The sequence below is a fragment of the Rhodnius prolixus genome, unplaced genomic scaffold (assembly GCF_049639745.1).
Source record: "Rhodnius prolixus isolate KJV_2025 unplaced genomic scaffold, Rpr scaffold_3, whole genome shotgun sequence".
Classification (NCBI taxonomy): Eukaryota; Metazoa; Arthropoda; class Insecta; order Hemiptera; family Reduviidae; genus Rhodnius; species Rhodnius prolixus.
Window position 1 is genome coordinate 43,897,335 of NW_027411603.1, and position 12,333 is coordinate 43,909,667.

General features: G+C 33.9%; 1 protein-coding gene across 2 annotated transcripts in view; it reads left to right on the top strand.

The window, feature by feature from the left end:
• LOC141452984 (homeobox protein Hox-A2-like) overlaps positions 1-12,104 on the top strand; it is a 39,075-nt gene extending 26,971 nt beyond the window's left edge. For both annotated transcript variants that reach the window (XM_074125630.1, XM_074125631.1), the window contains 4 exons: positions 1,838-1,981; positions 5,020-5,178; positions 5,410-6,059; positions 11,150-12,104. In XM_074125630.1, coding sequence (XP_073981731.1) covers positions 5,810-6,059; positions 11,150-11,694 — 795 coding nt within the window. In that variant the 5' untranslated portion in view covers positions 1,838-1,981; positions 5,020-5,178; positions 5,410-5,809 and the 3' untranslated portion in view covers positions 11,695-12,104. The remainder of the gene's footprint in view (positions 1-1,837; positions 1,982-5,019; positions 5,179-5,409; positions 6,060-11,149) is intronic.
• The last annotated feature ends 229 nt before the right edge of the window (positions 12,105-12,333 follow it).

Genomic DNA, 12,333 nt, shown 5'->3' on the forward strand with positions numbered 1-12,333 from the left:
ATTAGAGTTCATTTATTTTTTAGTTACCACGTAGTGGGTGACGAGTTAGCGACGAATTTCGATTGATCAGCTGCTTGTAAACCAGTTATACACGATCGAAGCTCTTTTTACAATTTCAAACTCCTTTTGAAATTGTTATCTGTTGTAAGAAAATGCTTTTCTAATCTGCTGTAAAGGCTGGAATAACTGGATTATATTTTACCCACTGTCATAGAAACCGGGTTCTTCTTGTCCGTCTTCATAATCTATTGATAAGTTATTGATGATTTCACTATAATTCTTAATCATTTCGGTAAGATCACTTTCGCTGAAAGTGTCAAAAATCTTCTCCGTACCGATTTCTGATGATAACCTGGACGAGTTTTCAGTTACATTTCTATATTGATGACACATTCAGGCTCTCCAGCCCAAATTTAAAGTGTGTTGTTGGTGCAACTACTGCAGTAGCGTAGTTTGTACATTGAGCATGCCTAATGAAATTGGTTAATCCAATAAAAAAGATAAATAACCGCATAAAAAAGACCGCACAAAAAACAGGTTTGACTGCATATTATTGTAAAAATGTAAAATAACAGCTGAATCATTTTCATTTTAAATAATCTATTTCTAAAAGACTTAAAAATTATTTTATTTCATTTACAACCAATCTTTGATAGCACCAACTTAGTATTCTTATATTGCCTTCTAAATATTTTTCAAAACTGAAAACAAGGTGGTTAAAACGTACAATTTTATTACATTCCAAATCATTATTCCGATAGGTGACAAGAAAAGCAATTTTTTAAAGTAGATCTGTAATACAAAATTTGGGGGACCCTCTAGACCAGACTTTTAATAATATTCTGGATGTGAACACTGGCTTCCTTCTGCAGAGAACCAACACTTATTTAAATTCTTCGTAAAATGGTTTTCTTTCATAAAAAAAAAATGGTAATAAACTAGAAGAACATTTTTTCTTTTAATTAGAATTCAATCAATAAATACTTGAAGTCCAAAGTTATTTCTTTCTATGTACATTTGTCTTTTTAGTTGAAGTGATTGTTGGAATGTTATTGATGCCTTTAACAGATTGACATTCCTTGGTTTTTGACTTGACATCAATCTAATGAATTAAAATCTGCGACTCGTTCTGGCTCCTAAATGAATGTCCTCTCGTGTCATCAACTGACTCCCAAGCCCCTCCTCGTTACGTATAATAAAATAAGCTTCCTTCTCATGATTTAATATCATGTCCCCATTTGAACAATGTTTGGTATTCTATTTGTCTTCAGGGCAGTAAAGCATACATTCCAGTTGGCCCACTCATCCACTTCTAGTGGTAAACCTTAACAGCTAGAGCTCCCCTTTATCATCTTTTATTATCATTTTAGTCTGTCTCTTCGCCCCTTGCTTTTTTTTTTAATGAACCAGCCATCAGAAACACATTTGAAAACTTGAGTGGTCTCCAGTTCGAAACTAATCATTCAAATATTTAATATAAAACTTACGACAGTAAGCACGGCTTTTCTGTCTTTTTGATTATTTGTTGGATTCAAAAAAATCTTGGGCTATTATCTACAACCTTCACTTTCTACTATTCGTATTGTCCTAACTAAGTATTTTTCTGCAAATTCCATGTTTGAGTCAGATTTAATTCAATTTTGTACTTGCTACAGTTTTTCATCTTTACAGTTTAGAAGTTTTTCTCTGATGAAAATACAAAATAAGAAATTACCACTAATTCAATGCTAGCTCTTACTAGTGTTGTAAAATTTAGGAAGTAAATTTTGTTATTAAATTTATATTTATTGGAGAGAAAAATGGATTTTAATACTTTTTGTATTTTGTTGTATTACAGCTTAACGTCCCCCTTCATAAGAACTGAGCTTAATTTAATGTACGTAGTTTGCTGGAAGGAGGTTACAAATAAAAATGCTAGTCCTACTCTTCTTTTATCGATGTAAGTGAAGAAGTGGTCGAGAACTAAGTTACATTTTTGCCTGTAAGTATATCCATATAAAGTTTAAATAAGATTTTGTTATAATAATTTCAAAAAATGAAAAGTGCCATTCTGGATTTTGGAATTTTCGTCAAATTTAGAATTTTAGCTTTATAATTTAGAATATCAGCCATTCACTGCACTATGGGCCGGACTATAAAACAAACTATATTAAAGTGAAAAAAAAAACGGGAACAAATAGAATATAAATTCAAATAAAGAACAAGTAAATTTAAATCAACAAACTGTCCAGTATTTCTGTTGGAACTGTGGGCCTGCTTTTGGTTAATGAGATGGTCAATGTCCGGTTTAGTTATAGTGCTTTACCTTTCTTCCTACTTCTGGCTGTTATGTTACACTGTTTTCGGAGCCGTGACGCGTGCATCTCGCTTCATCGGAAGTAGTACTGTACATGAGCGACGCAGCGCTTTGCGTGCGGCACCGCCACATATAGTGCTCCTCTCACTGACCACCAATGAAAGAGATGTCCCTTCCGTTTGGGGACCCCTGCTTTAAATTTTAAGATATTTCAAAAAGTGGAGTCAATTGATTTGTGCAGTGAATGGCACCAAGTATCAAACCAAATACTGTAAATGTACAGTATCTAATGAGATTGAAATGACACTTTAGGGAAGTCACAACACCTCATCTCCTAGAAGTGTCCATCATCTCATCTTCAGTGGAAAATGTTTCCAATAAAAATCGTACACCATCTTGAGTTCAATGTTAGATAGATTGGGTATATTCTTGATAAAATATGAAAACAGTAAGCAAATATTTTGCAGTTGGCTCTGCTCATGAGACCCAATCGAAATGTAAAGATTCATCATCTACCTGCGATTTTTTTTTTGTTTTTGTGACTATTTTATGAAAACCACTTTTCCGAACTCGAAGATCTCAAAACGGGGAATATTGCCAGTGAAAGCAATTTCAAAATACTGGTCATGATAGCTATACTTTCAATACCTAGAGAAAAGTAAAAAGGGGTGATCATAAGCCACGCCCTTTATAGTTAGTTTTACCAATAGGGAACAGTTCTTCTTTACCACTATAAACTACCCCCAAGTTATGGCCGACAACATGTTCGTTCGGTTGTATCCCCCTAGTGGACGATTGACATCTTGCACATCATATTTATGATGATCTATTCATATGACTCAAATTGTAATTATCACAAGTAATAGAATTTCTCCTCCTTGCATTCTCTCCTTACATAAGGTTTTTTAAAGGCAATGTCTGGGCATCATCCTCAATTACCTCATACCACTGGAAAAAAAATGATGATCTTCCTTAAAAAAAATTTAGATTTACCATTCCAATTCGTTATGATGATTGTAGTAAAAAGTATAAAATGGCGCTGCAAGTTAATTCACTCCATAACGTTAAGTAAAATGTGAAATGTAAATATAATGTGTTTGAATACAATGTTGATGTAATCTATCAAGTTTTACACATATTTTGACGTCTAAAAAAAGTACTTGATGGATGACAGCATAGTGAAATATAAAAAGCATCAACGTTCTTTACTGTTCTACAGTGCTGTCTAAATAAAAAGATACTACAGTTTGTATCTGTGCTTTAAACTGTAGACTTGAACAAATCTGCAAAAGGGTGGCCTTGATTGGGGTGCGCCTCCTTTGTCCCATAACTAACAATTTTGAATTTCTAAATAATTATTTAAAATTAATCTATACTCTTCAGTAATGTTCAAACAAAGATGTGGTTAATTGCACCATTCATTTTAACAAATTTCACTTAAATCATTGGTTTTCTTAACATGGTAGCCACGATAGCCTAACAGGCTAGACTCGCAAAGCTAAGATGTATTTGTTGGTTATACTGGGTTCGATTCACCCGATCTAGGCCTTGGATTTTATTTATTGGTTAATATTAGAACTTTATAAAATATGTTCGTTAGTCACCCGTCCACCACACCTAATTCGGTTGTTGGACGTAAAGCCCGCCTGGAAAATAAAATAGGCATTACTTTACTTTTTTATTTTACCATTGATTTATCTGTCCATTTATTTTGCAACTGTAATGAATGCACAACAAGCAGAAGAGATGAAAGATAAGGAAATTATGCAGATACATACACTTGCACCCAGAGAAGTGACTGGAGTGAACGACGACCATCCAGTGCTGATAGCCGTTAGTTCACCAGGTTGGCAAGCTTACGCAGTAACCATCCTAGGAGATCGGCGTTACTACCATAGATTGAACAGAAAATGATATTGATTCAGAAATCACATAGTAATTTTAGTATTGTACGAAAGAGTTATCGTTGATAAACTGTTTTGAGAAATACTACATTGTTAAAAGATATACATACATTCCAGTAATCTTGAAATTAGAAAACAAGAGAACTTAGTATGATTTAAGAAAAACAAATAAAAGAAATACTGATTTATTTATTTATTGAGTTCCTAAGCCTTATAAAGACAGAGAGTGTAAATTACATTCAAAAGACACATTAGAGGGATGGTAAATGTCATCTCTTCCTGCCTTAAGAAGTATTTTTGTCGACATCTATTCCAAATAGATCCAGATCTACTGGATTACAATAAGCACACGTTCAAAGAAAATGGCCAGAGTCGTACTTGATTAAATCGCTAAAAAAAAAGTGAAAAAAATCTATTCAGACACAACCTTTGAATCTATTCAAAGTTAATTTGAATATTGATTTGTGGCCTTTAAGACAATGGGAAACGTTTTAGACAAGACTGAGTCATAAAAAAACACTTTGTTAATACCACTAAACCGTAATACTGTTCACTGATCGGCGACTGGTGCATTATAGATTTTGAAAACCGGTTAAACCATTAATGAAGAGAGGTAATGTTGAAAAAATCGATCGAATTACGTCGACAACAGTAGTTATTGGTCGAAACTGAAAGAATTTCGATCCTGTTTGTTGATAATGATCTCCTACAGGTTTCACTAATCGTAGATCTAAAATTGTGAATGATTTAAGAGAATATTGTTCTTCTTTACCCATCATTAGAAACCGAGAATTTTGACTAATTTATAACCTTTTTCAGCAACTAGATGATTTTCGAATGGATTAAAAGAGACTGCATCCCTGTGGACTATGCAGTAAGCAAGATCTATGGAAGTTCCTAAATACTGAGGACCTAATTTTTAAATTGGTGTGATAAATCGACTTGTTTCATGTTGGCAAAGATGTACCAATACTAAAGGTATTTATTTCGATTAAATTTAATCACTATTAGTTGAGTTCAATAATTTTAAGCAATATTGTCTGTACTCAAAAACTTTACTTTCAACCTAATTTGTGACAGGCTTTTTATGCCAATTAAATCTGCTTTAAAGACAAGAGAGTGCGAGAAATTTAAAATATTTCTGACAAAGATGCAACTTGTTTTCATTGTTTACACCTCATCATCGACGTGTTTCTGTTTCATCCTCAGATTTCAACATCACAGGCTCCCCACCACTACTAAAGAAGCTCCATGTAGCTCCACCCCCCATTTAGTATGACTAATAGTTGTTTACAACCACCATCCCTTTTTGAATATCTCACCAGCTTACACAAGTATTATATAAAATAGGGGTGGAGTAAAGAGATATTGCAAGGGGGATGTACTAGTAAAAACTTGAGAAGCATGTAGAGTGGGGGTAAACAAGGCACTATTAGGGGTTGTTACTACCAAACACATTTCACATATGATTCCAGTCAGTCAGACTTTAGTAGTCTAGTAAAACAGTTAAGGGGTAGTTATAGTGAGTTGGCTCGAATAAGAAGACTCCTTTCATACCTGGATTCTGTGTCTTCCAAGACTCAGGTTGTCTTTTCCAAGATAGATCATCATGTCTCGTTCCTTTCTGGTAGACTCATTGATTAGTCCAAAGCCAGCACCCAGCACTACGCCAGTATTTCCTGGTGGTTATTTCTTTTCACTTGTACCACCTTATTATCGTCCATACTGGAGTACGGCACCACCTCTTTGGGAAGAGCCATCACGTCTAGTTAAGGATACTCCACATCGGCCAAAACCAGTGCGCACCGTTAGAGAAGATCCTGTCAAACCTGAGCTTACTCCTTCACCTCCGCCAAAAGGTAGATATCAAATTGTTACTACGATAAATTTCACAGATCAGTAGCTACCACCCTTATTTTAAAATTTTCGCCACTTCTTCATCTATTACTTTCTCTTACTGCTCTTCAGAAGATAAGTATTGCAGTGTTTCAGATCTTTTGCTTTTTAATTCATAAAAAAATACTTTTTTAGAGGTCCATTATGTATGATAAAGTGTTTTTTGCGAATTAAATAAAGTAAATAATGAAATGCAACGACTTGTCGCAGTGCTAATGCTTAAACCAGATTTTTTTTAATCATCAATTAAAATGCGGAGTAATTTAGGCTAAAATCTGTGCCTAATGCAGGTTCTGTCATATTTAGTTGGCTGTGCAAACATTTTGTACTTATATGGGTGGGCTAAATTAGTCCGCCGGTGATAGACAATAAAGTTTTCTACTTTTGGATTCATTGGGGTTTATGTCGGGTCCACTAAAACTTGTTTACCGTCTTGAGTTTTTCAATGTTGGAAATTATATCCATTTGTCCTGGAAAATTGAAAGGAAACTTAGTCAATTATTTACAAAGTTATTTTTCTTGTCTGCAACAACAACTTGAACCAACAATTAGCAATAAATTTTCTGTTTGATTTTAATTAATTTTGGAAACAAAATATAAATATTTAATTGTCCATCACTTTTTGCTACAATCGTAGGAAATATTTAAATTAATGCAAGATAGAAGCCTAATGGCTACTTGAAATTACGGATTGAAAACTTGAAATTTAATTCCAAAAAAAAAAAAAAAAGAATCAGGCAACTGAATCAATTCCCCTGCGGATTTGTTCTAGTGAACCGAAGTTCAACTGAAACTCTCTTATAAGAGCCTAGATTTCCTTAGGGTACGTTCACAACGGAGCTGTGAGCATAGATGATAGCTGAGATGATAGCAGTGATGCATCAGCGCTTATAGAATAACCTAGTACATTCTTATGTGAGCGTGCACAACGAAGCTTCGACTAGTGACTCATACTCGCTGCTATAAACGAGCATAGATGATAGAATTGAATTTTTCATTTTTCTGCTAGCTGAACTCCAGTATCGGAGCTTCAAAATGGAGGTAGAAAAATTAATTAGTGCTGTCTTTAGACTCATTATTTTTGGTTATTATTTTATTATTTACTTTTAAACAATATTTTGTTTTTTAAATCGTGCTTACATTTATTTTTATGTGTATTTATTTGTTTTTCCTCAATATAACCTTACCTCAGAGTTATCACTAGTTTTTCTTCTATAGTTATAGGATTTCCATGACAATTTTTCCTACGTTTTCTTAATTTTGACCTTATTTTTTCTAAAATTTAGTCAAATGTGGTTGGACCCATCCTCACATATTCAAAAAAACGATCCGGATAATTTCTAAGTTCCTTATATAAATAGTGAAATTCGCCCAAAGTACTTCGTTTTTTTATTTATGGTATGTACATGATATTTTCTACATCTTTTTTTCTTTTAAATATACCATTTCGTTGCTGGTGAACATAAAAACTCTTCTTCACTACTCGACATGTTGCATGTATCACAGCTCCGTTGTGCACACTAATCAGCGATTATATTTTACTCTATCAGCTATCATCTATACTCACAGCTCCGTTGTAAACGTACCCTTAGGCAGTAAAAACGCCCGGTCTACCCCCCCCCCCCCCGAAATAATGAGTCAAATTAGCTTACAAGCTAACAGCAAAAGCTGCCTCTTTCTAGACAAAGATCGAATGAAAGAGTTTTACTCCAAAAGACTTCGGGAGACGGATTTCCGGCTTACTAACACAATTTTGTGTACTATTGATATCAAATATTCATAATTAGTTTGAGAAAACCCAGTGACTCTTAGATTTTTCTCTTTGGTTGATAGACTTTCATTCATTTTCTGACAAAAGTATAAATACCTTCAACCTCTAGCTGAAGAAACAGGAAAATACTGTTTCTTGTCAGATTTTCGAAACAGTGTTTCAATTCCTGACTTTAAAAAATATTGTTCTTTTATTTTATGCATTTATAATAATTATTTTTTACTTATATCATTTTCTCGTTTGATTTTCATTTAATTTCCCTCTATCCCAGCAACGAGAAGAAGATTAAAAACATTTATCATAGAATTTTCCAAGTAAGCCCTTGTTCGACTCCTGGTTGTAGAACTCTGCCATATGTCAAGGCCATTGTATTTCCCCGCGTTTTTTTCCAAAGTCATAATTGTCTAAGTGGAGTAATACATAAGTTTTGAATGCTATAATCGTTTAATATGGTAAAAGCAGTATTAAAATAATTTTTCAAGTAATTAATTATAAATCTGCTTAGTAATTACAATAAGCGGTTTAATTGGATATAATTCTGGTAAAGCTGAAATGAAATTAGATTGTAAAGATGTTTTAATAAATTATACTTGATCTTTGTTCGAAGTTTGTGTGGTCTACTTTTTTTTTGCATTGGAAATTATTGTTAGTAGAGCAAATAACAGCTCGGATACTTGTAGCCAATGGTTTTCTCATTTTTTCACTCGAAGCAAAACGAAAGACTACATTCGAGTACATGTGTAAAAGAGGGTTCATTCATTTATGTGTGTGAATTCAGAATGACAGGTAAAAACCAGAGGAATGGTTATTGAGATGTGTAACATATGTATATATGTGTGTCTGTGTATGGGTGCACAGACTTCTTGTTAAACTCACTCACACTACTAACTAACTATACGTGTACCTACAACACATTTCTACAAGTGCTCTTCTTTTCTATTTTCTTTTTATGAATGAATTCGCCATCTCTTTCTCACTGTTTCTCTTTTCAAAAGTGACTAACTTTACCTGTCCTCCATTCAGTCAATTTTAGCCGAATAGAATAACAAAGTAGCCTTCTTTTCAGGAATAGAAAGAGGTAGAAAAACTAATGAAAAGACTTTAACACATTGTTATAACTATTATGAAGTATGAATGAACACTTGTAAGTTGTATACTTAAAAGCTGTTTAAAAATTAGGGGAGAAAAAATGGTCTGAAAAAGACTAAATAGTTTTCTTCATTTTACAATTCTTCAGGTCTGTTCCGCGGGTTATAAGCTGTGTATTGGGAATTTTCATGATGCATTTTTATTTCCATTCATCACCTTGTAGAATATAAAGTAAATTTGAAGGCTAGTAAAGGACCAAGATTGTTGAACAAGTCTTTGATGAGCGGCCGCAGCAGTACCTGATCCTCCGCCGGCTGCTATATAGTTTCTAAAAATAATAATTCGATAATGACAGATATTAATGTAATTATTGATTATTTTAGTAATAGCCGATTAGAAAGAATGGTAGAAAATGATTAGAGAAGGATTACGGTGATTTTAATTTCGGTTAAGCTATAAGGATGGCAGGAATATAGGAGTACTGATCCATCCATTAGTTGTAAGTTTGTATGTAAATAGTTGTATATAGTAGAGGGATGAATGAGTGAAGCAAATGTATTTATAAGTAAGAATGGAGAGTGAGTGATATTCTAGTGATAAGCACCTAGACGATGCTGGCTGTATGGCGAAAGCCCTTTACAAATTAATTAATTTATAAATAACTTAAGTTCGACTACAGACATATAATTACCAAGAAGTTGTTGAAACGACAACTTCCCTTACCAATAAATGTGCAGGCCGAAGTTGGTACTTTAAAAATGACAACAGTTAAGGCACCAACGGAAAGTTGCTGTCACCACGAACCGTCAGGATCAGTTGAGTTGCGAGATTTATAAGATTTAACGGAAGTCGAAATGATGACTGCGGCGCTCTTTGCAAAAGACTTCATCCCAACTTAGCTAATCACTTCTGCGAATAGGATTGCCGTCGACAGAAAGCGTATTCTCACTATATGGTATTTGGGTGCAGTGCATGTAATGAGGAATTTTCCTTGGCATGTAGGTTATCAGCAGCATAAATCTGCCAGAATATGGAACACTAAACATCTTGGCTTCTTTTAAATCGGTGGCTGAATATTAGCATCTCAGATTACAAGACAATATTGTACAGGAATAGTAACTACGACTGGCGAATGGCTATATGTTAGTGACCCATGCCAAGGTAGCCGAACGGTTAGAGGCGAGGCGCCTGCAAAGCTAAGATGTATTGTGGGTTCGATTCCCGGACTACGCCTTGGATTTTATTTAATGTTTAACGTGGAAACTTTGTAGTAAAGTATGTTTTCTAGTCGCCTCCGTCCTCGACATCAAATTTGTAGTTGGACATAAAACGCGGCTTGAAAAAACAGGTATTTCTTAGTTGGTTACCCTCAGATATTTCTTACTTTCCGCTTACGGACTGTGTTTTTTTTTTAACGAGAGAACACTTCCGGACCCTTGGTGTTGTCGCGCTTAAAATAAAACAGAAATCATTAAAAAATACATAAGTATGAAAAGCTGGCGTATTTAACTTTTATGTTGTTCAAAGCGAGACAATATTCATTTTTGAATGTGAGGTTTAATGTTCGACAATAATTACCATAAATAGTGTACACTAGATATGTGTCCAAATGCGTTATCAGCAAGTTGAGATTTCCTCTTAGACTTCAGTTGTCTCATAACCGGAAATAAAGACTTTACTAGAATAGATTCTGGCATAATAACTGGTTTCACTGCTGTCAAGTTACTAATCTTCTCATGACTGACCTTTTTTTGCCTAACTGAGGGCGAACTATAAGAAAATGTCCACTGGCTTTTGGGCCTACTTCTTATCTGTTATCTGGAATTTACTTATAACGAATAAAAAAATTAATAAAGCTATAAGAAAAAGCATATTCTTTTTGTAAATTGTATTCTGCCGGCGTGGTCTTGACAAGAGAATACTTCATGTATTGAGGGATAATTGTAAACTTAAGAAATAAATAATAAAATGTTTTGTCCCTAATTTGTTAGCCTTAAATTGTGAGGAACTGTCTTTTACATTTATAGTCTTTTTTTGAAAGTTATTACTTCCCAAAACTAGGTTGGGCTGCCAGTGACATTTCTAATTACCCTCTTCATAATCCTACTTTAACCATAACTTTTCCAGTCTTGGACAGCTATAAAACTATTATTTTAAAGAATAACTAGAGTTTCTTTTTTCCTCTCTTTACAGAAAGTGATTACCCAGCTGGAGTAGGCGGAATAAAGAGGACTTCCAGCGAAGAACCAATAGACGATTCAGCCAGCAGTAAAAGAATACGTACCGCGTTCACTAGTACCCAACTATTAGAATTAGAAAGAGAATTCGCATCCAACATGTACTTATCGAGATTAAGAAGAATAGAGATTGCCACCTGTTTAAGACTGTCCGAGAAACAGGTGAAAATTTGGTTTCAAAATAGACGAGTGAAACACAAAAAAGAGGAAAGTGTTACGAACAGTGGTGAACATCGTTGTACTTGTTTACGTACCTGTACTCCTTCCTCGATGAACAGCAGCCGTAAAGAGAGTTCATGTTCACCGGCTTCATCAACAACAACCGGAGTTCGCAGCAGTAGTCTATCGCCAAAACGAGAACTAAACACTAGTCCGCCAAGTTCCAGTCCACTTTTGGAACAAAGCCACAATCACCAATCTCCATCTTACCATCTATTCAATGCGCCTGATACAAAATCCAGGTTTGAACAGTTTAACACTTATGAACGTGATTCTTCATAAAATGTTGCTCTTAATATGTTGGTATTCCGTCGCCAGTATGTTTATATAAGGTCGGTTGCTGTGATTACTTAGCATCTAATTTGCATATTACTGCTGTATAAAATTTTAACAACTGCTAAACCAAGTTTCTTTAAATAGTTTGTGCAAACATATCAATAATAAAGTCTATAAGAAATATTCTAAATAAATTTTAATTACTTTGTATACTAAATTTTTACGAAGTGTTCTACCTGTGATTCATTATCGCTCAAAACTAAATTTCTTTAGTGTAATTATCTAAAAACTATGCGTATATATACAGAAATATATTTATTTGAAAAAAGAGCAATTGGTTTGTTCTTATTTTTTTCTATATGTGTATATAAAATTTAGTATAAAAAATAGATGATATTTGTATATTTTGTATATGTTAAATATTTAAAATGGCTAAATAAATATTTATTTATTACACAAATGTTGCTTTTTGTCTTGGCTGGAACATCAATTTAAGGGATCTCTTGAGATATTCTAAGGGTTTCCTTCCTAAATTCATTTTTCATGTTCCAGAAACATAAACCATTTTCGGGCTCAATAATAGTGTTACCTAGATTCTCCAGGAAGGTGTTCACGTATTCCAAGCCTTAAAATAATGAAAAACTG